Source organism: Elephas maximus, chromosome 19 (assembly GCF_024166365.1).
Source record: "Elephas maximus indicus isolate mEleMax1 chromosome 19, mEleMax1 primary haplotype, whole genome shotgun sequence".
NCBI lineage: Eukaryota > Metazoa > Chordata > Mammalia > Proboscidea > Elephantidae > Elephas > Elephas maximus.
This window is the reverse complement of record NC_064837.1, coordinates 44,700,648-44,725,544: the sequence shown is the minus strand read 5'-3', so window position 1 is coordinate 44,725,544 and position 24,897 is coordinate 44,700,648. Positions and strand designations below refer to the sequence as shown.

The following is a 24,897-nucleotide window of genomic DNA, read 5'->3' as shown; positions in this document are numbered from 1 at the left end:
ATGGAGATGACCTCTCAGTCCCCTTCCAAGGTATAGATCTTTCTCATTCCGGACTGAAAGAAATAACAGTTAAAAAAAAAAAAAAAAGAATAAACAGCTCGTTCTAGGAGATTAAACAGGCTTCTTGGTGTGAGATCGCTGTTTTCGACTGGGGAAAGCACTACAAGTCCCAGCAAGCAACGCGATGAGGGCGGGGCTCGGTGGCCGCTATGACGTTATGGGCGGGGCCAGACGGATCAGCTCTCGGTGGACTTTTAGCCCCGCCCCTGCCGCCTGCCGTGCCCCGCTGTTGTTGCGCCGCGGACGGCTGCTACCCTCGGTGAGTCCCTGAAGTGGAAGGGGTCAGTTAGGCCATCGGGTTCCCCAAATTCAGACTTCCAGTCCTGAGAAAGCGCCATGGGTGGGTAGAGGTGGCTCGGGTTTCGTTTTCATCTCTCACACCTTTCTAGGGCAATAAGTGGGAGTGACTTCATGGAGCCCCTTCCGTGGCTGTCGAGAGTTAGGGGGCAGCCTTCTACCGAGGAAGGCAAGGCTCCAGTGCTTGTGGCCGGTGGGAGGCTCCTTGGGCAAAGAAGTAACTCCGACCGGGTTGAGGGTAGTGACAGCACGGCAGCCGCCCCGACGCGTCATGGCGTCATGCCCCTTCCCGATGGGGCGGAGGTCGTGATGGTCCCCATAATCCCTTTCCTTGATCTCATTGCTGTTTGCGTTGAGGCTTGAGGCGGGCCTGAGTCATCCCAGCTTCCCCTTTGGGCCTCAGTTTCCCCATCTACGAGTAGATTTGGTTCTTATAGCCCCTTTTCTTCAGATCAGACATTCTGTAAGTGAAGGAAATATTCTAGGCAGCCAAGAAGAAAAAAGGAGGTATAGTCACAGGGTTGTTTGGGGCCGATCTCCCATTGCCCCTCCGCATGGCCTCCTTTAGCCCAATTTAGTTTGAGGGCTAATGTCCCCACCCACATTATGATTTCAGCCCCTCCCAGGCACGTTAACTTTCTCTGCCTCTCAGATTCTTTGCTCCTGATCTAAGCCAACAAATGGCCATGGCTGGAGCTGAGTAGAGCAATATGGATGAGTCATTATAACTTATGTCCACTATTGCACAACCCATTTAAAGTAAAAGCTTTTTATGCAGTAGGCCTTTGCAAATTATGGAGGGCACATGATTACGGAATATCCAGATGGCTTACTTTCCCAGGTATTTTCAGGAGGGGCTTGAAATTCTACTTTTTGCAGGCATGACAGCACTGGAGAGTAAAGGACCCTGAAAAACATAGTCGGTAATCCTGAGTTACCTGGCACGAACAAGTTGTATTGTCTTCATGGTCAGATAATACATCTAGGGCTCTTTAAAAAAAATGTGGCTGTGCTTGTTGATATAATATCTTGCTTCCTTGTTTTCTCAGATGAAAAGAGAGTTAAAATGAACTCTCTGACTTAAGATCATTATAGCTGGAAAGGCCCTTAGACATTACCTAACCTGATCCACGTATTTTACCAACAAGGAAACTGAAGCCTAAAATCAGGCAGTATCACTTGACCAAGGTCTCAGCTAGTTAGTGGCATAGCTAAGACAGGCACATAGGTCCCTTGGCTCCTAAATCAGTCTTCTTTCCGCTATACTTCAAATATGGTCACTGCCCATAATACTTCAGGGGTTGGCAGAATCACCCCTTTCAAGGAAAAAGTGGATAATCTTAGCAAAATGGAGACTTACCACACAGCTTTGAGCTTTTCATAGTTTCTTCCACTTGTCTGAATCCGATGTTCCAGAACCATTTTTCTGTTCTCCACCTAGTACAGCTGGCACTGCTTGGTGTGGTATGTGGACTGAGAACCTGCTTAGAAGAAGTTAGGCAGCCAATCCAAACAGTTGTCAATTAATAATATTAAAAGCCTCATGGAAGTATAAAATTTTTCTAAGGTACTCTGAAAAATCTTAGGTAAGGAACTAGAATACATTTGGAAAGTTAGATTAGACCAAGTGCCTCAGTAATTTGAGATAAGTGATTGTGTGTCTTTGCTTTTGCTCCCTGTCTCAGAATCATCTACAAACCCATAGTATCCATTGCCAGTGTTCTTTAAGGGTGGTTATGTGTAAGCATCTCTTCCAGGGCCAGAGAGGAATGGGATTCAAATCAGTTTATCCATTTTGCTAATTGTTTAGAAAACAAAGCAAGCAGGATAAAGGGATTAGATTAAATGTGGGTTTTACTTTTACTTATTTTTGTTCTCCCTGTTCCCAGACAAGGAATTGATTTGCATTTCTCCTTGGCTGCGCAATCATTTGGTTTCCTTCTGTAAACTAAACCAGAGAAGCAACCTATAGTTTTCATTTCTCTTGAAACACTGGTATAAAAGACTAATTAAAAAAGGTAGGCCATTCTTTAAGGTCAAATTTTAGTTATTTCTAATAGTTATTTCTTATTTGTGGTTCCGTATTTGTTGTTAGGTGCCATTGAGTTGGTTCCAACTCATAGCAACCATATGTACAACAGAACGAAACACTGCCCAGTCCTGTGCCTTCCTCACAAAATCGTTGCTATATTTGAGTCCATTGCTGCAAGCACTGTGTCAGTCCATCTCTTGAGGGTCTTCCTGTTTTTCAGTGACCCTCTACCAAGCATGCTGTCCTTCTCTACGGACTGGTTCCTTCTGATAAAATGTCCAAAGTATGTGAGACGAAGTCTCACCATCCTTGCTTCCAAGGAGCACTCTGTCTGTATTTCGGAGACAGATTTGTTGTTCTTCTGGCCGTCCATGGTATATTCAGTATTCTTCACCAACACCATAAGTCAAAGGCATCAATTCTTCTTTGGTATTCCTTATTTATTGTCCAGCTTTCGCATGCATATGAGGCGATTGAAAAATACCATGGCTCGGGTCAGGTGTCCCTTAATCTTCAAAGTGAACATGTCTCATTCACCATACATGAAGGCAAATCTTTAGAAAAATTGATGAGTTGATTTGGTTGAATGTTTTGCATTGTTAGAATCTGAACCAGAAAGTTTTTCAACCTTTTTTTAATTTTCTGCTAAAAAGTCTATCAGTGTAGTTTTTGTGGATTAGCTAGGAGCAAGAGTAGACCTGGCTGTTGTTCCTTTTCTTGAAGAGGACATAGAGGATCTGTACTCTCATAGAACAGTCCTGGGAGTAGAGTATTAGGCTCAAAAAGCTCATTAAATGAAAATGTGCCAGGCTTTCTTAGAAGCCAGGAGCCAGTCCTGGGGACTCATTTTAAAATACATTGCCTGTTATTGCCTGCTTCCTCTGAGGACCCTAATCCTTTTGGAAATTTAACTGAAAAGAAACACTATGTCTGAGACCAAGTAAAGTGCCTCTGACAGTTTTTGGAATCTCTGTGCATTATTTTCCCATGTCGATGGTTTTGTTTTTAAAAATCTGTTTTCCCAGATCACTTCTTATGTGGCCAGTCTTTGATTTTGGGGAGCATTGTTGTTGTTGTTAGGTGCCGTCGAGTCGGTTCCGACTCATAGCAACCCTATGCACAATAGAACGAGACACTGCCTGGTCCTGCGCCATCCTCACAAACCTTGCTATGCTTGAGCCCATTGTTGCAGCCACCGTGTCAGTCCATCTCGTTGACCCTCTACTTTACCAAGCATGATGTCCTTCTGCAGGGATTTGAGATTTTGGGGAGTAGAAGTAAGGAATTCGGTGGAATCCAAGCCCCCTGCTGTCAATTTCGACTCATAGTGACGGTATAGGACAGAGGGGAACTGCCCCATAGGGTTTCCAAGGCTATAATCTTTATGGAAGCAGACTGACACATCTTTCTCCTGCAGAGCAGCTGGCGGGCTTGAGCCACCAGCCTTTTGGTTAGCAGCCAAGTGCTTTAACCACTGCACCACCAGGGCTCCTCTTAGGTGGAATAACATTCCATAATTCTAGGAGGCCTAATGCACCCCACTGCTTTTTCATGAATCAGTAGTTCTCTGGACTTCTAAATTTAACTTTTGCTCTTCTTATGTTTCTTCTTGCTTCTTTGCCTCTATGGTTATTTCCAGAATTCGAAATGGATTGTGCACAGTGTTTCTATAGTGGAAAGGGTGGCTAAAGGAGAGGGACGTTGATGGTCAGATCATTCCAGTTTTCCTCACACATATACACACACACACACAAACACACACTCACTTCTAGATTGCTTTGTCAGAAAGGTAATTTCCCAAAATGTTCTTCTGAGCCCATTTCTGCCAGAGAATTTTGATCACTGGGAGGAAGGAAAGGCTTTAACGATCACTTGACCATAAAAATCAGCTGATATCTATCTTACTTCCAGGAAAATGAATGGAGCGCCTCCTCACTGACTTAGCTCAGATTAGCACCTTTATGCTCTAGGTTTACCCCTGGCCCTTTCTGCTCTCATTTTTGATAAGGAGAGAAGGGAAACCACTGCTGTGCTCCACCTACCTACCTCCTTGACCCCTTCTCCAGTCTTGGCAGAGGAGAATTTTCACCATTATTTCAAGAATGGTCGAGTTAGGAATACCTGGAGTACCATTGGGTGCTGTAATCTCTGAAATAGGAAGCTTTATGAACCCTTTTGCATTTTGGATAATCAAGGTGACAAGGCTGTTGACCTTTCTAGAAAAATGGCTAGGTTTTTAGATAAATGAAAAGAGATAGCATTTTCCTTGGCTGTACACTCAGAACATAAGCTCTTTCATGTCATTTGTATGTATGTGCTGTCCCTTCTTCAAGCTGACTTCAGTTGGCTTGAGATTTGGGTTGTTTTTCTAGTAAGGGCAGAGAGGTTGTACAAAGCCACCCATACCCTTTTTTGATCTTGCCTTTCAGAGTAGCACCCATTTGCAAAACAGCTTGCCAGAGTTTGAGTATACAGAAGGTTGGTAATGGAGTGTGAATTTGATGGGTCCTTAAATCAAATCTGTGCTTTTTGCTTTCTTGATGCCATGCTGTATGAACCAGCCATGCCACCTGAACCAGCCGTACCAAGAGTTGGCACAGCACTTGGGGATTATCATCTTCTCGCCCTATTTTAGAAAAAAACAAAACAAAACTGAGGAATAGCAGCTTCTCCAAGGGTATCCAACAAATTGAGGGCATGGCTAGAAAAAGAACTCTTAGCCCCACCGTTGTTTACCTCCAAAGCCCCTTCCTTTTACATTTTGATGGTTGGCATGCGTATATTATTTTTTCAACAAATAACTTGGTCAGTGATTACTGTGAGTGTGGTGTAAACCGTGGTGAACAAAGTAGCTGTGGTCCCTGCCCTTGCGGCTCATAGTCTTAAGTGGAGAAGAAAAATTATATAAGCCTTACGGAGGGAAAAGGAATTCCTGGGTGGTGCAAATGGTTAACCAAATGAAAGCTGAGTGCACACCACCTCGGGAGGAAAGTGTAGTGACCTACTTCTGAAAAGTCAGCCACTGAAAGCCCTGTGGCACACAGTTCTATTCTGACACACATGGGGTCACCATAAGTTGGAATCATCTCGATGGCAACTGATGGATGAAGGAAAAGAACAGAGAGTAAGGTATGGTACTTAGATTAACTGAGGGGCAGGCCCTGGAGTCACTCTTACCTGAAAGTTCTGTGTAATCCATAGTCAAAAGAATAAAGTCTTATTACAAGCTCACATAAATTGGTGCTCTAGGCTTGAGAGAGGGGACATACTGGCCTCAACATAACTGGAGACCAGTAGTAAAAATAGGAGTCAGTAAGCTGAGACCAGAGCCCTGGTGATGCAATGGTTAAGAGCTTGGCTGCTAACCAAAAGGTCAGCGGTTCAAACCTACCAGCCACTCTGCAGGAGAAAAATGTGGCGGTCTGCTTCCTTAAAGATTTAAAGCCTTGGAAACCCTATAGGGCAGTTCTATTCTGTCCTATGGAGCTATGAGTCAAAATCAACTGGATGGCAGTGGAGGGGTTTGAAGCTGAGAAACGTCCCTGCCTACCTTTCGGTCATCTAAGAGAAACCATTGCACAGGCAATGGCTTATCATAGGGAACGAGACTTGACCTGAATGGAATGTCACCTCCACACTCACACACATACTTAGAAAAACGGATTTGAGGTTTGAGGTTGAGGATGTGGCTAAGCCGTATCACTAAACAAAAGCCAATGCATTTCTTAGTTCTCTATCTCAATCCCAAGAATAGACAGTTCACTGCCCAAAGCTCCCCTGCCCTTCTGTGTGACAAAACTAACTTCTGGAGGAGCTGGAAGAGGTATGGCTGCTTACACTTCAAAATAAAACCAGGAAATAGGTAGGGTGGGGAGGGCTAGAAGAGCTAGTGTTTTTTGATTATTGAACTTTTTTTTTTTAATTGTGTGTATAGCAATCTTCCTTGTTTCAACAGCTGGATTTGTAAGGTATGTAGTATTTGCATATATGCAGCTGTTTCCTCATCCACTGTGCAGTGCTGCAGTATTTTTTAATTTTCCCTGTAAGACCCTGCTTTGATTATCCTGGACCCACTAGGTGTTAAACCAGCAAAGGCATTTAGAAAACAATGCATGTTACTTGTTTGAGGGGCAATGCATGTTACTTGTTTGAGGGGCAGGAAATATCAGATCTCAACAATTGAAAAGACTTGGTTCTTTTCTATATTGTTCTTCCTCCAAAACACTTTCCCTTCGTTGGGGACTTTGAAAGATGAAACATAAGTTATTGTCCCTATTTTATAAACAGCGATCCGAACTTGCTTGTTGTCCTCCAAATGTGGGCTGCGTTTTTCTTTGCTTTTACTCAATGCTGTTTCCTTCACATGGAATGCCACCACGCCCAAACCCACTTGTCAAAATTCTAAGCCTTCTTTAAGGGCTTATCTGAATCTGCTTACTCCCTGAAGCTTTTCTTCATTCCCCTAACCAGTTTCCATCTCTCCCTCTTGAAGATCCCAGAGGCAGATGTTCTTCTCCCTCCATATTAGATTGGGAATCCTTTGAGGGCAAGGATTATGCTAAACCAAAACCAAACCAAACCCAGTGCCGTTGAGTCAATTCTGACTCATAGCGACCCTATAGGGCAGAGTAGAACTGCCCCATAGAGTTTCCAGGGAGTGCCTCGCAGATTCAAACTGCCGACCCTTTGGTTAGCAGCCATAGTGCTTAACCACTACGCCACCAGGGTTTCCAAGGACTAGGCTAGGAAAAGAAAAAAATACCCACAATAATAATCATTAAAAAATCCTGTTGCTGTCGAGTCGATTTCAACTCATAGAGACCCTATAGGACAGATTAGAACTGCCCCATAGAGTTTTCAAGGCTGTAATCTTTACTGAAGCAGACTGCCGCAGCTTTCTCCCAAAATCAAATGCATTACCATTGAATCGATTCTGACTCATGCGACCTTAAAGGACAGAGGAGAACTGCCCCATAGGGTTTCCAAGGACTGGCTGATGGATTCAAACTGCCAACCTTTTGGTTGGCAGCCAAGCTCTTAAATTCTGGCGGCATAGTGGTTAAGAGTTCGGCTGCTAACCAGAAGGTCAGCAGTTTGAATCCACCGGGCCCTCTTTGGGAACCCTATGAGGTAGCTCTGCTCTGTCCTTTAGGGTCACTATGAGTGGGAATTGACTCAATGGCAATGGGTAGTAATCACGAACATGTGTTAAACCCTTTCTCTGTGCTAGACTCTGTGCTAAGTACTTTGTCATTCAATACCCCTTTACTTTGTATGAAGTGCCTAGCACTGATTTAAGGGCTAGACACTTCATATTATTTCAGTTAATCCTTATCCACCCACAAAAAATGAAAAGATAAAAACGGATGAGGTAGGTATTATTATTAACCCCATTTTATAGATAAGGAAACAGACACAGCCAGGTGGATTAAGTAAATTGCCCAATGTCACACATTTAGTAGCTGGTGAAGTTGGGGTCTGAATTTTGCCACTTTGTTTTCAGAACCCACGCGTGTCACCACTGCATGTCAGTCTTCTCTTTCATCCTCATCTTTCTTCCCATTCCCATCCTCAGCTCCCAGAAGAGTACTTTATATATGGAAGAGCTGTTAATTATAGGAATTATGTATGGAATTGAATGCTGAAGCTGAAATCCAGAGAGCTTGGCTTTCTTAAAGTTACAGGACTTGTTGGGATTAAAAATCTAGGTTTTAAGATTCCTGGCTCAGGCCATTGTTCCCCAGGCTGCCTTAGTTAGTTAAGGCATTTAGAGAAAGGGAAGCAAACTAGCTATGAGCAGAGAATAAGGATAAGTGAGGGTGGTGGTATAGAAATGTCCATAGTGAAGAGGTCAGAGATATTCTCAGAAAAGTCTTACAGTAGAGGAAATTGTGAACTGCAAAATGGCTCAAAGTGAAACAGAAAGCAAGTTGTATGACCTAAGTATTTGTCAGACTTTTACTTTTCCTGACTTTACTTGAACGGAATGTTCTCTGGGTGAGTGCCCAGAAATCTCCAGGATTTCAAACAATCCTTTCTGTGCCTTACTTTATCTCATATCTTATAACAGGACCCACACCATGGAAGAGATAATAGAAGACCCCCCCACATCAGCTGTCTTGCTGGATCATTGTCATTTCGCTCAGGTCATCTTTAACAGTGTGGAGAAGTTCTACGTTCCTGGAGGGGACATCACATGCTATTACACCCTCACCCAGCATTTCATCCCTCGCCGAAAAGATTGGATTGGCATCTTTAGAGTAAGTGGTTAACTTACTACCAAGTGATCAGGAGCTGGAGGTGAATCTCATAAGCATGATTTATATTATGTCTGGTCAATTTTAAAATCCTAGATTAAGCTTCCTAACACCCCTTCATGTAACAATGCGTGCTGTTTCGCTCACATTTTAAATTCAGTCTCAAAATAAGGCTTACAAATTTTATGATCCCCAAAGTTTATAATGCATTCACCGACCGATTACAATTTTTAAAAATAATCCTGTTTCGAAATATCCATCTATAACTTGACTGGGAGGGATGGTCCCTTCTTGTGTAATTTCTGTGACTTTAAACAACACTTACTTAATACAGTGTTTAATTTGTTTTAATGTGAATATCACAAATCTGGAAAAGATGTTGAGAAGTTACCTGGTCCAATACCCCACATCCAAGAAATCTGTTCCTGAGTGTGTCTTGCTTCTCTGTAAAGATTTCTAACAAAGTTTATGAGCTCTCTCAATGACCTCTTCCAGTGTCTAATCACCCTGTCAGTTCAAGTACAGAACTGTTATATTTTAATAATCAACTTCCTCTCAACTACTTCTCCTTCTCTTATCCTCCCTCCTCCTATCTCATTGTCCGTGACACACACACGCACACACACAGACATACACACTCCATAATGACAAATATTCCTGTTTGCAGAGACTGGAGATAAAGGTCAGATTTAAGTAATTTACACTGCTGAGTTGCAACGTCAGTGACCTTTGATTTGACACCCCAGTATGTCATACGCCTGTTTGCCAGTGCTGCTCATTCTGAAATCAGACACCATTCTTCACTGCACTGTGAAGGAGCTGTTCCTTACTCACATCTCTCATTAAATTCCTTTGCCTTAATCGTTTGAAATACCACGCTCCTTTGTGGAGCTATGGAAGCCGGAGGTGTGTTAGACTGGTGTTTGGAGGTAGGAGTAGTTGACAACTAGAGGGACACTGGCAGGTGTCATGACAGTTCTGAGTCTGTAGGATACTGAGTCATCAGACTGAAAGACGTTCTAACACAAAACCAACACAGCAGACTCGGAAGGAAAGAAGATGATAGTTGTTTTTTTTTTCCCTTCCCTATATATAGCAAAGCATCTTAGCACTGTCCAATAGAACTTTCTATGATGGAACTATACTTTCGCTGTACAATACATCTGCCTACTGAGTACTTAAATGTGCTAGTTTAAGTGAGTAACTGTATTTTAAATTTTATTTAATTTTAAATTAATGTGGATAGTGGGTACCATATTGGACAGTGCAGGTATAGATAATATAAAAACAAATTATTTAAAAATTACTTCCTAGACTTTGAAATTTAACTTTTTATTTCTTGCGACATGGTTATATTTCTGTTTTACTTAGACCAAGTGTTTGTATTCCCCAAGCACACAGCAATTGCCAGTCAAGACTTCACCATAAACCAAATGAAAATCTTGTGCTTTTTAAAAACAAATATGTTTAAAAACATTAAAAAATAAATAAATAAAGCATCTTTGTTTGGAATGCATTTCAGATTGTCATACCCAGATAAAGAAATAACGGTTAATCCAAAGAAGGATCTCTAATGTTCATTGTCCATAAAACCATTAACTTCAACACCTACCCTGAAGCCTAAAAGTTTTAAGACGTTTTCAGACTACATAAGAGAGATTACTGGTGGCCCAGTGGTTAAGAGCTCGGCAGCTAACCAAGAGGTCAGCAGTTCGAATCCACCAGCCCCTCCGTGGAAACCCTACGGGGCAGTTTTACTCCGTCTTACAGGGCTGCTATGAGTTGGAGTCAACTCGACTGCAACAGGTTTGGTTTTGGTAAAAAGAAAACACACCTTTTTTTTTTTTTTTTGAGACCATGATATGTGTGCCAGGCCCTTGGTGAGGTTTTGTGTGTGTATATGCATGTGTTTTCCAACCTTCACGGCACAGCAGCCCCATGAGATGGATAGTGTTATCTCTTGTTCACAGATGACTAAAAGGAATATACTCAAGAGAAATGGTAACTTGCCAAGGTCTCATAGTAAGTGGTGAAGCAGCATTTGAACTCAAGTGTGTTTGACTCCCAAACCTGGGCTTTTTCTCTTACATTGCGCTGAATTCCTTTGAATGAAAGAATTAAGAGTTGACTGTAAAGTTTTGTCCTTCGTATCTCACATTGTTCTTCCTGTGTAGCCTTAATCAGGTTCCTCAACTCCTTACCACCCTTAATGCTGATAGTTCCTGGCACACCTAGTGGGCACTTAGTAAATGTTTTTGAATGTATGCATATGCTATATCTTCTCAATATAGAGAAAGCCACCACCAATCATAGAGCCTAAAGTGGGTGGGAGTCAGGTTTCTTTCCTTCAAATCAGTATGTAATCCTGTGCTCTGTGCTCTCCTTTACCAGGGCATTTAAATATTTTCAAGGTTTCAAAGAGGGGAAATATCACGCTACAGTGGCAGGCTGAGACTAGAAGAACCATTTTTGCCTTATGTCTGCTCTAGTGAAGAGCCAAGGCCAGAAATTGCAGGTGGCTAGAAGTTGTTTTTTTGTTCCGAGGCAGCAGTAATTCTGAGGCCTTCCCAAATGATATTTCGGTCACAGTGCATTAAGAAACTCCAGGTTGTGAATGAGGACTCCATAAAATTCCTGCTTCCTGGACCACTGCAGGCTGCAGTGGCTCAGAGATGCATACAGCAGTGGGGTGTGTATTCAATGAGACACTAAAACATGCCCTAGTATGTTCCGATGAGCTTTCAGTGTAGCCTTTTCAACTTTGCTCTGATTTCTTAATATATTAAAAATGGAATTTATTTTTAGTTCTTTTTCTTCCCACTGGGCTCAGGCAGGGTCAAAATATGGCAATAAATGTAATTTTGCTTCTCATTTGCCAAGTTCTCCCTTCAAGACACAATGGCTCCCTTTCCATTTCCTAGCGTGCTCTCATCTTCCAGATAAGATTTGAGCTTTCTTACATTTCATGAGAAGATTTTCCACTTCGCCAGCTTTCCGCTCCAAGGCATGCTTTCCTTTGTCCTCGTGTCTTATGATTTACTGCATTCAGTACCTAGATGGGGCTTTTACGACCACCAGATTGTTGTCGCTATCTTTATTACCCAAAAGCCATCATATTAAGCATGCATTAAGAAAAACATGGAAGAAAGAAAACAATATTGACCTGGACTCTGTTATCTGGTGCCTCATTATCTAAGACTCCCTGCTTCCCCCTACCCCCTACACACACATACATTATTCAAAAGAATGCATTTTTTAAATGGAGTAGTATAGCCATGTTGGTATAGGTGACAAGGCTGATAGAGGACACACTAGTAGAGAGTACAGGCCAGAGTGCTTTCTGATATAGAAATTCCAAGAACACTCTTTGAAAGAAGATAGCAGGATCGAGGTTCACAATCCCAGAACCTTTTTCCCCCAATGACTCAGTTCTGTATCTGACTTGGAGATAGAATTTTTGGAGCATTTATACTGGGTATTGAGTAACTAGTCTTCATTTTCTTTTAAGTCTGGTATGCCAATTTTTAGTTGTACCAGCCATTTTACCATATGTTGTCATAAATCAAAAACAAGATTTGATCCGTGGTATGTGAATCTTGACGTAATGAACCCATTCTGTTGTATTTCCAACATGTACAAATAAAAAGTAAATGTGTTTTAAGCAGAGATAGCCCTGATAAGATTTCCCCGAGTCCTTTCAGGTGCTGAGCAAGAGTGTTCTTATCTTTGCAGGTGGGATGGAAGACAACCCGTGAGTATTACACCTTCATGTGGGTTACCTTGCCCGTTGACCTAAACAGCGAATCATCCAAACAGCAGGAAGTCCAATTCAAAGGTGAGAAAAATACTGGATCAGAGGTGTTGGAGACGGTCAGCAGAAAAGGCTAATTAATCCTCTTGACCTTGAGCTTTCTGAGACAGATAAAAAACTCCAGATTTTTAAAAATTTTCTGAATAAATCTTATTTTGGATTAAAAATCATGTTGTGTTTTCAGCTTATTACCTGCCCAAGGATGATGAGTATTACCAGTTCTGCTATGTGGATCAGGATGGTGTGGTCCGGGGAGCAAGTATCCCTTTCCAGTTCCGTCCGGAAAATGAAGACGACATCCTGGTTGTTACCACTCAGGTCTGTAAACATCTCACCTCAGTCGCTTTCTGCCATTAGGATTAGCAATTCCAGAATAGAGTAAAATTAGTAAGTCTTTTGAGTCAGATAGTGTTGGGAAAAATTTATGCAGTACCCACTCAAACCCACTCAGAAATGATTTCAGAACCTTAATAAGAATCATAACAGTAAATGATCTCTTCCTTCTCTAAAACATTTGACTCATTACCATTCACTTATCTTCTTAACTTTTCCAGTTACTTAATTTTTGTCATGGAAACCCTGGTGGCGTAGTGGTTAAGGGCTATGGCTGCTAACCAAAGGGTCGGCAGTTTGAATCCGCCAGGCGGTCCTTGGAAACTCTATGGGGCAGTTCTACTCTGTCCCATAAGGTCGCTATGAGTCGGAATCAACTCGACGGTACTGGGTTTGGTTTTGTTTTTTTTAATTTTTGTCATATGTACATATTGCCACCACAGTAAATTTAGCAGCTCCTTTTTATTTATTTATTTATTTTGTCAGTTCCCTTGAGGATAGAAGTACCAAATATTCTTTGTATCTCTCTCAGTTCTGACCCAGAGCCTGTCATGTATTAGATTCATTTACTTAGTCATTTAACAGGATACCTGCTTTTCATTCAGCACGATGGTAGGCACTGGGGATGCAATGAAAGATTAAAACACTGTCCCTGGCCTCACGGACCTAAGTGCAGTAGGAGAGACAAACAGTACTAAGTGTCTGCAAGAAGAATCGACATTGCCTCCTTCTTCTGTTATTTCCCCTTTTGATTTTTTATGGCCTTGATTTTTGCTTATCTGTCTTTTGTGGTAATGACAGCCTTAATGCTGTACTTATACACACATACCTGTATTATACCCTTAATTACACTAAGGAGGTCCTTCCATTTAGGGTACACAGGTATCACTACAGTGAGTGGAAATCAGCCAGACCCCCTCCGGCCCTTCTCAGCCTATGGGAATTTTCTTTCAGAGGGACTTAAATATCCATTGAGCTGTAAAGGGTCAAATCTGAGTTTATGGAATGCACTTCCGTAGGGAGAGGTGGAGGAGATTGATCAGCGTAACCAGGAGCTTTGTAAAGAAAACCAGGAGCTGAAGGACAGCTGTGTCAACCTCCAGAAGCAGAACTCAGACATGCAGGCTGAGCTCCAGAAGATGCAGGTATGGCTGCTGGTTAAAGGAGAAGTTGAATGCCAGAGGTCAGAATTGAACAGGGCCTCTTGTCTAGCACTGTTTTCTATTTTTGCTTGCAATTTCACCCCCTTACACTAATAAGTACTTGTTGACTGCCTGAGATACTAAAAAAAGCTCTTAGAACTGATTTGTCCCGTTGATGACTTTTTAATCTGTTTCCTTTTAGGGACTACAGGAGGAGCTAGAAACCCTAAAGAGCATCAATAAGAAGTTGGAACAAAAAGTGAAAGAGCAGGAGGACTCTTGGGAGCTAGAGCTGCTTCAGTGAGTTAGTCTCATAATTCTCTTCCTGTTATGACCATTATAGGTGTGGCTCTTCCTTTGAATCATGAGCTATTTGATTCTAGATTAGAGAATTTAAATCAGAATGGGAAGGAGAAATGACCTGAATTCAAGTATTAACTTTGTTGTTGTTGTTACATGCAGTCCAGTCAGTTCCAACTCATAGCGACCCTATGTACACCAGAACGAAACACTACCCAATCTTGTGCCATCCTCACAATCACTGCTGTGTTTGAGCCCATTGTTGCAGCCACTATGTCAGTCCATCTCATTGATGGTCTTCCTCTTTTTCACTGACCTTCTCCTTTACCAAGCTTGATGTTCCTCTGTCCTGATAATGTGTTCAAAGTACGCGAGATGAAGTCTTGCCATCCTTGATTCTAAGGAGCATTCTGGCTGTACTTCCGAGACAGATTTGTTCATTCTTCTGGCAGTCCATGGTATATTCAGTATTCTTTGCCAGCACCGTAATTCAAAGGCATCAATTCTTTTTTGGTCTTCCTTATTCATTGTCCAGCTTTTGCATGCATATGAGGCAATTGAAAATACCCTGGCTTGGGTATTAACTTTAAGGATTAAATATTTGCAGTTGTTGGGGTCAAGGAGCCAATACAGGACTGTAGAAGAGACTAACCCACCCATTGACATCAAGTCGATTCCAGTTCATAGCAACCCTATAGGACAGAGTAGAACTTCCCCGTAGAATTTCCAGTCTTCACAGAAGCACACTGCCACATCTTTCTTCCAAGACCAAGCTGGTAGGTTTGAACTGCTGATCTTTTGGCTAGCAGCCAACCGCTTAACCACTGGGTCACCAGGGCTTCTATAGAAGTGACTAGTAGATTTTAAAATAATTCTGCAGGGTTAAAGCCAAGCAAGCCTTAAATCATTTAAGGCCAGGGGCAGCTGACCAGGAAAAACAACTATTGCTACTTCTTTGGATTCAGTGGCCAGGATATGTAACATCAGATCCTGGGATGAGCATTTGTTTCACATAATCATTTCCACCTCCACAGACTCAAAGAGCAAAACCAGAAGATGTCTTCAGAAAATGAAAAGATGGGAATCAGAATAGATCAGCTTCAGGTAGGTAATGCCACACCTCTGTCAAAGTATATTTTCTTAGCCTTGCCAACTGCCACCACTTCTTGGTGGCCCAGGAAGATGCATTTCATTGTGTCAAGTGCCTAATGGTATACCTTTCAAGGCATAGGACTGCAGTTTCAGGTTGTGTGTTTTCTGTTTTTGAACCAAACCCCCCGTCCCTTGCCTTTTTTTTTGAACAGTCATGGTCCTCAAGGAATTGATAATTTGTTCAACTTATATTTATTATGAGCTCTTAAGATGGATAACAATCATCTATGCCAATGATTTTCAAACTTTTTTTAGCTACAAATCTTCCAGGCTAGTCTTACTTAAAAGGCTGGAATGTAAAGCAGAGTTAGCAGCAGAATTGCTCTGACATTTAGGAAGCTGTGCCTTAAAGACGGACTTGAAGGAGTGATTCAAAGAATTTTACTCAAGTCTTAGATATTTAGGGTATAAGATAATGGGGTTTCATGGAGCTGAAAAATGAAGGAGTTCTAAAAAGGATCTGGCAGTTGGGAGTTGCTGGGGAAGCACCTCTTTGTTACTGTTCATTAAAAAAGCATTGTTCCTGTTTAGTTTTCCTTCTCTTACATTGTGTTCATATTCACTATTTTCGCTTTAGGCCCAGCTGTTAATTCAAGAGAAAGAAATGGAGGAGCTTATTCAGGGAGATCAAGATAAGACCAAGCAACTGGAGCATCTGAAAAAGGAAAATGACCAGCTGTTTCTCAGTTTAACTGATCAGGTAGAATCATGGAAGAAAATAACGTTTTTAGGCATTTGCAAGAAAATACATCTATTATTGTTTCTTTATGTTTACTCGGATATCACTGGCTCTGGGAAGGGTCTCAGAGAAAGCCATCTGAAATGAGGTATCTCATGGTTTTTCTCAGAAACTGAAAGAGGGCTTGTCTCTCCCTCTACATCCTGCCTGCCCCATTAGCTCAGCAGGCCCTTCCTTGGCATGTATCCGGGTGGGGAGATGTTTGCCCAGCAATGAGATGGAAATCGGATTTTTTTGCAGAGGAAGCATCAGAAGAAGCTTGAGCAGACCATGAAGGAGATGAAGCAAAAGGAAACCACGGCAACAAAGAAACAACAGGAGTTAACGGCATGTTTGTCTTTGAATGCCTATGGGAAGGGGCGTAAAGAAAGGGACGAATAGGGTCTGTTTTCAGGTGATGGAGAGGATAAGTAAGACAGATTAGAATAGCGTTTGCCTCTGGGTGTTTTGCTGGCTGCCCAAAAGGAGAGAGAATCTGCCATTTACAAAATGTTTTGGAGAAGTGGGCATTTCTAATGCATGATGATGAATTATAAAGAAATATTGAAAGCTAAACTTCATGATAGCTTATAGTAGATATAGAATCACCTTTATCCCCTCCTTATGGAGCTATTGTGAGGGCAGACAAATGACTGTTGAGCTCTACAACAGGAAAGTCTGACAGTAAATTCATAGCAAATTTTGTCATAATTAATAATAGCAATTATCATTATAGATTATAATAATATAGTAATGAAAGCCTAGTTGACTAATAATTTCTCATTGTTGGAAAAGAGGCCTCAGGTTAAGACAGATGCCTTGAAGTCTCATTTTCCGAATTGACGTAAGGCCATGAGAAATCCTGATGTCTGGAGGATAGCCAACTATTGGGATTGTCACTCATATGCATCATTCATTCATTTATTATTCAGTCAACTATTGAGAGCCTACTGTATGTATAGTTTTAGCATAATAGTAAGGAGTAGAACAAAGTCAGCCAATTGGCAGCTCACAGGTTAAGTTCAGCCCCCAAAATTGAAGTAGTTACCAACATTTAAAAATGGGAATGTGTCCCTTTTAAAAAATCTTTATCTCCAGCTTCTTTTGGAAAGTCGGAGGATCTGGCAACATTGAACCCACATTCCCATGCAGCAACAACTTCTGGAGTTGATGAGCTGCTGTGCCCTTTAGACGGGTCATACGTTCTCCATTTTGCTGCAGTCTTCACTGTTCTGTTGCATCCATCTCCTTCACTCAATTACATTACATGCCTGGCCTTTATATACACATTTGATTTTGTGACCTCTGATACAGCAAAGGAATTATTGTTTTAAATAATATAGCCATTCAAAGGTTTGAACCTCCTTGTGGCTCGTGTGGGTTTCCTTAGAATATTTTTCAAGACCTGAGGCAATTCTTTATTCCTCATGTGTCTTCCAAAAGGCCTCTAACTATGAGGATTTTGTATCTTACACTTCAGGAACCTAGAAACAAGAAAACAGCAGTGGAAGAGCAGTTAGTACAAGAGGTGGAACACCTAAAGGCAAAGGTAGAGGCCGGGAAAGCCTGTTTCTTAGAGAAGTACAAAGAGTGTCAGCGACTCCACAAACAGATCAGGCAGCTCAGGGCTGCTGCACTGGTAGGTGACAGAGATAAGGGGCCCAGGAAAGCAAGGGGTGTGAAGGTTTGTGGCCCTTAGACCTACCCCAGAGGATCATACACCCTTCTTAGGAAGAGAACTTTATCTTTTAGCCAAAAAAAGGAGGGAAAGCATGTAAGGCCAGAAACTAGCTTGGGGACCTTCATTAGTTTTGGCCCCAGTTTAGCCATGGGTGTCAGGGAAGGTTTTTGTAACCATTGAAGAGGCTTCTGTGCAGACTCAGATAGCCCTTTCTTATTTCTGCCTTTTGAGGAAGTGAAGCAGGACCAGCAGAGCCAGCAGCAGCCAATGGGGATGGGGAGCAAGGAGCCTGCAGTCAGCACTGTCATCGGGTAGCCCCTTCTCGCATTACTACCCAAGGGTCGGCTAGAAGCGCACAGCAGTTTGGGCACCAGCGTTCAAATAAAAAATCTTGGAAAAAAACCACAAGCAGTAGGACTAGCTTAAGTGTTTTTGTGAGGTATGCGCATGTGTATACATGTAGGTAGGAGACGGGAAGCAGTGAAGCATGCATAGGACTTCTGGGGCCATAAAACTAGTCAAGCCAACCCATCAAACTGGGGAGCAGGACACCATCATACTGGGAAGTAGAAGACCCAGTCTGCGTTCCTTGTAGCCCTGGATAAATGCCTTTCCGGGCTCCTTTCTCCTCAGTGTAACTTGAATCCAGATCTCAATCTTCCCACTGTGGGAGAAGGTCACACCAACCTACCCTGAAGTGCTTCAGGCTTCCTTGAGTGAGGTGTTTATTCAAAACAATAATGGTTGTTTTCATGGTTGGGTGGGGTTAAACAAGGCTCCATTTATCTCTAATTCTGATAAACCAGTCTTAAGGTTTTCCCTAAACTTGCTTTTTCTCAATTTGGTCTTTTATACTCCCAGCCAAACTAAAAGAAACTGGCATCTAGATGCCAGCTGAGGCATTTTGTTAAGCTACTTTTCTATAAGTCAGCGCCCCCTCTATAGTACCACTCTTCCCTGCCCCTTTCCCTCCCCACCCCACCTCAGTCCCACCCCCTTGGCAGGCCAGAAACCTCTACATTCTCCATGTTTTTCCTCACCTTGGACCCAGATTGCAATATGTGATCCTAATCCTAGTTTTTTCCGTTGTTGACAGGACCAGAACTTTGACCTGACAAGAAGACTGAGTGAGAATGAGTTTATATGTAAAACTCTGCAGAAAGAAAAAGAGAAAACAGAGGGAGAAAATGATGTAAGTGTATGAACCTGCTGCTGTCGAATCTATCCGCACTCATAGCAGCCCTATAGCACAGAGTAGACTGCCCACTTGGGGTTTCTAAGGCCGTAATCTTCTACGGAAGCAGACTGCTACATCTTTCACCTGTGGAGCGGCTGTTGGGTTCGAACAGCTGAGAGCTTTGACCAGTGCGCCACCAGGGTGAAAGAGGATAGAAAGCGCCAAGGTCTTAAGGGGAAGGGGCAGAGTATCTCAGAAATACGAATAAAATAAAAAGTGAAATAAAAGGGCGCTTTTCTTGGACAGTGGGTAAAACTGTTGCTCCTAAACAAAGATTAAATTTAATCTTGTTTGCTCATCTACCACAAAACCCTCTCTGTTCTACATATGAAACTTGTTTGGTGTGGCTGTAGTCACCTTGAAAGGAGTAGTTTTTTGTTGTTATTGTAAAAATATAATGAAAGGAGCAGTCTTGATGAAAACTTAACTTCTACTTTTAGCTTGACATTTATCATACGCGTGGTCTTTGTGGGCATAATATCCTATGTCACTTTCATGCTAGCTGGGGACCCATTTCCTTAAGCACAACTTTTTCCTTTTTCTCTGCTGCCAAACCAGAAGTAGAAGGGGTGGTCTATACCAGTGCTGGACCCATGGTAAAAAAAAAAAATAATAAAATAATAAATGTTATGCATGCTTTCATTCATTCATCAGTTCATTCATTCATCCAACCAGTACTTTATTATCTGCTATTTGTTAAACACTGTTACTGATTGATTGATTGAGGACGATGGCAGCAAATAAAGTGGTTACATTTGAAATCATTCTCCTGCTCTTGCCCAGCATCAGAGATTAGGTGTTCATGCATTCTTGCAGCTACTAGATCTATCCCTCCAGAACTACCCTCTGCTATACCTCCAAGCAGTCATTTCTATTTTGATCATATGCCAGCGTATTACAGTATTGCAGCAGGCCTTTGAGATCTGTTCTGGTCCTGTCATTCTCATTCTTTCAACCTAGATAAGTTTGTCTTGAGTTTGAAATCCCTGTTTTCCTGGGTCAGTCTGAGGGTGCATGGGAGTGGTGGTACAAGAAGAAAAAGATTTGATATTTGGAGACTTTGTTGAGAACTGTAGTAAAGCCCTCTTAAAATGTTAATGGGGCCGTTTACTCATTTTCTTTTTTTCTAAGAAGGGAAAATTATATTAGATGAATGTTCACATTATATACAAAATTGTTCTAGGAAGGAGATTGAAAGAAGCATTCTGCTCTCAATAATATACAACAGTTTCAGTTTTAGTATAGCTCCACCCTCATATGTGCAGGAAGCTTTTGTACTCCCCTTACTTCAGCTGGTATGTATTCAGAGATTTTCTGTGTTAATCGAAATAAAATTCAGTAAACATATTTAAATTCAGATTTTAAGAACTCACATCTTTGAAATATTGAGGCTGCTACTTCCCCTTTTGAAGTATTATGTATCATTTATCCGGGTTTCTCCAGTGCCACATTGAGAACTACCTGTAATGAGCATCCCCAGCTGGTTCCTGGTGATCATTCTTTGTTCCTGCCTTTCAACATATCTCTATAAACGCTTTATCCTTAGCTTTTGAAGAGGGAGAACAGCAGATTGCTGAGTTACATGGGTCTAGATTTTGACTCTTCACCGTATCAAGTGCCCGCTTCAGCTCAAGGAGGTGCGCAACAAAATCCAGGACTTGTGTATGGAAACCCATATTGTGGTAAGACAGCTTTGCCATTCTTGCTAGAAGACCCCTGCCTGCATGCCTTTTCCCCACTAAATTTTTTTTTGAAGCTGAGATGCTAATTAAGACCAATTTCATTATTAAGACTTGCTGGGCAGAAACTGAGGACCCAATAGAAAGATTGCCAGGCTTGAAGTGTTAATTGAGAAATAAATCTGAATTCAGAAGACGCAAATCAGATTATTCGCCCAGAGGCAGCAGACACAAATTGAGTCCCACGGCTATATTCCAGATGTATAAATCAGAGAAATGTCTTTATGTAGAAGATATACACATACAAAGCTGAGGAAGCTAATTAAGCTTTGGAAATGGAAGCACTAGGGGCAGGTTATTCCACCCAGGAACTGGCAGTTATGGCAGCCACCCCGACGGCCTGACTAGGGGAGCAGGAGTGTGCTCCAGAGAGACTCGTAGTTTGGAGGACAGGAAATGGGGTTGAAAAACACTCTTGCCACTCATTTGGGGTGAGATGTGCTTGCCAAACAGAGAGCTTTTCTATCTTGTCTCCAAAAGCGATGTGAGACCTTATTTGGTTTTTTGGATAGTTTAAGGCAGTAATTTTACCTTAAGAATCACAACCAAATCTTTGCAGAATACAAGTAAATTTTTTTCTTTAAAATTTCATTTGAAAAATGTGTGTTTGCATGGATGTAGTCTTAAAATCTATTCTCAGACTATTTCCTTGTATTGTTCTTATTAAAACCTTATTTTTCCACCTCTGAAAATATGTTTTTTTATTATTATTGTGTAACGTGTACATGGCTATTGAAAATGCCATTTCATTATTTTTTCTTTTCTTTCCTCTTTATCATTGACCCTCGTCCCCTCTATCAGAAATAGATGGTATATACAGAGGCAGTGGGGATAAACAGCTGGATTGTTAGAGAATCTAAGGATGATATACTTTTTCATTGAATGAAACCTTTTTTATTTCCCTCAGGTATCCAGGAAAGTTCTTACCCCAGCGTGGTAAGTATTTGACTCATGAGATTGACCACATCAAATCCTAGAGAAAATTTCACTTCCTGCTCTAGGTCATGGGAGAACCATAGGGAGGAGGAGACTGGTTCATTTTGATAACTCCAGAGGTCAGCCGAATCAGTTTTTTCGGTGCCCAAAGCTGAGCCAGCCTGTCGAGGTGGGCAGAAGAAAGCACAGTTCATCCATCAGCATTCTGTGCAGGATCTCCGACTGTTACGTTAAGTTTGGTAGCATGACTGGGGGAGAGGTATGAACTAGGCATCTAGTCAGAAAACGTATGTCCAGTACCCCTTCCAGGCTGGAAGCCATTTTGACTGCTTCAGCAATATCAGACCCTTTCAATCCTGGGGTTAGAGAATGCTCCAGTGAGTATCTTCATATGTGAATTCATACATTCCTCCACTAATTTTTGAGCACCTACCATGTGCCAATCAGTATGCTAGGTGCTGAAGATACAGTAGGAAACAAGATAGGTCTGGTCTCTGCCATATAGAGCTTACAGCTTTGCTGATCTCTTTGCTTTTTCTCCCAGGCCTCCATCAAAAAATGCCCCACCTGCAACGTGTACTTTACTGATGGTATGAATCAGGAGGAACACACCTTCGAGCAGCATGGGCAGGTCCTTTGTTTGGATTGTCCAGTTTGTGACAAAAGCTTTCCGCTAGACCAGAAGCAGATCTTTGAAGACCATGTACTCTGCCACTCTCTATAAGTGCCTCTTGGATCTATACTGTAGATAGATTCTATAGAGCAGAACCTATCACTTCTATGAGTTGTGACTCAAGATCCTGTCTAACCTGAAATCATTAGGGCTTTATTCAGCCTTGCTGTCCCTAGAGGTGGAGTCATATTGCTTATCTGAAGGATAGTGTTAAAGGCTGTTATTCTGCCCTTGTATGTTGCTACCTGTTAAGTGAAATAGCTCTAGCTATGTCAGCCTCTCATCTATGGTGCCCATTCTTTGAGGGTCTCCAGCACAAGAAGCCTGGGATGGTACTGACCTGGCTGTTCACAACAGGCCGGACATGAATACTAAGTGATTAAGTTCTCCAACTTGTCCCACTGCTATTCAAGGTTAAGCCTTGAGCGTATTTGTACTCAGTCCTCAGTTCTAATCCTGGGGTTCATCTGGCGTCTTTTATCCAACTGACTGCATTAGACTAGCCAAAAATTGTACGGTAGAGAACTTGGACATCCAATTTGGCTACCAAACTTTTCTCATCCTGATTTCCCAGCTCCCAGCAGAAACATCATATTCCTGAACCATGAACAGGAAATGTTATTTCAGTCACAGAAAGCCTTCTTTCTCTCTGGATAGCCGATTGGCATTTTCTACTCTGATCTTTCCTATGCACATAACTTTTGGTATTATAAGTCCTTTCTTATGGTTAGTAAGAGTTGGAAACTGTATGGGTTTGACACTTTTTCTGAGCAGATGAATTTAAATATGGATGAGCCAATAATGAGGCAAACATTGTTAATCACTTAAATACAAAAAATAAACTAGTCCTTTATTTTAGGGACTTTGGTAATTTTAAATAACCTTGAACTTATGGTCTTTTCTTTTTAAGCACATGAGAAAAGTGCGATCAAAAGGATTGTGGGAATCAATGATTTCTCTTCACCCGTCTTAACTGTTCAATACGAGTATGCTGGCAGTTATCTCAAGGTGGGGCAGGGGTGATAAAGAATTAATTTGAGAAATCTGGAGCCCTGATTGCTTGCTCTGACTATCCATGCTTTGGAAGGGCAGTGTGGATTTTGGCACCCTTTGTGAACTAAGTTGAGTGCCCTCATCCAAGATTGCCTAATTGAACTATAAGAAAGAATTTTCTCTTCCTTCCCTACCCCCCTGCACAGGGACTGAACAAATGGAAGTGACTGCCAGACATTCAGCCAGCTAGTCACTGAAGAGACTTGTACAAAAGCTTTTGAATCATACAAAACATGATGTCATGAATAAGGTTGAGTCAAGTATAGCTCTGCATTCCTTCTGAGGTTTTCCCTGATGTGACTGGAGTTATGCCCTAGCCTAATTGTATTATCCCAGCCACAGCTCCTTGCCTTTATTTCTTTCTTTATAAAATGAAGGTGAAACTGTGTTACTACTCCTGTATCACCATGTCAGTAAGATATCTCTTGGATTCATAAGCCTTTTGCCCTCTTAAGAATCAGATGTGACATGCCGACAAACTAGAATAGAAATATAAATGGAAGGTGGTGATACAGGAGTTTTTTCTGGCAGATCCTCTTCCACCAGTGAATTTCTGTTGCTCCTCGCGCGGTCAGTGAAGAATCACAGCTTCATTTATTCTGTACTAGTCAGCTCTTAATTATGCATGTCATAGAGAAGAGCGGTGCTGCACGCAATCCAAATCCATGAATCCCATCTTCTGGTGAACTAATCACCCCTTCTGCCCTTGCCACCCTGATGACCACCAGCTTACCGTGGTTATCAACAGCCGCAGGAACCGATTAAAAAAAAAAGAAAAAGTTGTGTTAATAACTCTTTTTGCTGGGTATAAAACAAAGCATCTTTAGCCATTGTTCATTATCCCCAGCTGCTCTTACTAAGGCTTCGAAGGGGGAAATAAGACTCCAGGCAGCTACTAGTAGTAAGGAAACAATCATTATTAGGTAATAATCCACTGTCTATCCCAGCTTCTTCTATGTCTCTTGCACCCACATCTTTTATAGTTGTAAAATACCTGTAAAAAATAGCAGGAAGTTATGGGAATCTTTTGCTTATTATAGCAACAAGGTTTTTCTTTCCTAATTCTTTTTTTTTTTTTTAATATTAAAATGTTTTTGTATTACTTGGGGGGGCAGTGGAAAAAGTCATGTTGACTGGCAAAAAAAAGCTAACCTAAAATCAGAAAAGAGAGTTGACAAGATATTCAGTAAATCAGGGCCCCTAAGAACACCTATAGCTTCAGGCCTTTTCCCTGGTATTGCTAAAAATAGGGATGAACTGTGACTGCCTTTCTCCTGTGAATTGAGTGATTTTCTAAAGTGGCAATGGATTGCACTGAGCTAAGCATACTCTACCTGGTCTCCCAGCAACAAATGCTGATGAGATGATAGGCCAGGGCTAAAAGATGTAGTCTATTACCTATGAAAAAAGCAAAATGGACTCTACGTAGAGATCAAACCGAGAGATACTCACCTACTCCACTGAGTTAACCAACAA

At 41.7% G+C, this 24,897-nt stretch overlaps 1 protein-coding gene across 1 annotated transcript; it reads left to right on the top strand.

Moving 5' to 3' along the window:
* Positions 1-228: 228 nt before the first annotated feature.
* Positions 229-23,634, top strand: CALCOCO2 (calcium binding and coiled-coil domain 2). Its single transcript, XM_049858923.1, has 13 exons — positions 229-319; positions 8,460-8,649; positions 12,379-12,481; positions 12,642-12,775; positions 13,810-13,935; positions 14,135-14,232; positions 15,267-15,336; positions 15,962-16,084; positions 16,364-16,450; positions 18,880-18,975; positions 20,567-20,702; positions 21,667-21,695; positions 22,240-23,634. The coding sequence occupies exons 2-13, from the start codon at positions 8,470-8,472 to the stop codon at positions 22,417-22,419; spliced, it is 1,362 nt and encodes a 453-aa protein (XP_049714880.1). The 5' UTR covers positions 229-319; positions 8,460-8,469; the 3' UTR covers positions 22,420-23,634.
* The last annotated feature ends 1,263 nt before the right edge of the window (positions 23,635-24,897 follow it).

What these genes read in the sequence shown, in the direction of transcription:
- CALCOCO2 (XM_049858923.1), top strand. Translation starts at nt 8,470, where the DNA reads ATGGAAGAGATAATAGAAGACCCCCCCACATCAGCTGTCTTGCTGGAT. An exon ending in TTCTCAGTTTAACTGATCAG is followed by an intron (nt 16,085 to 16,363) that starts GTAGAATCATGG and finishes ATTTTTTTGCAG; the next exon opens with AGGAAGCATCAGAAGAAGCT. An exon ending in AAAGTTCTTACCCCAGCGTG is followed by an intron (nt 21,696 to 22,239) that starts GTAAGTATTTGA and finishes TTTTTCTCCCAG; the next exon opens with GCCTCCATCAAAAAATGCCC.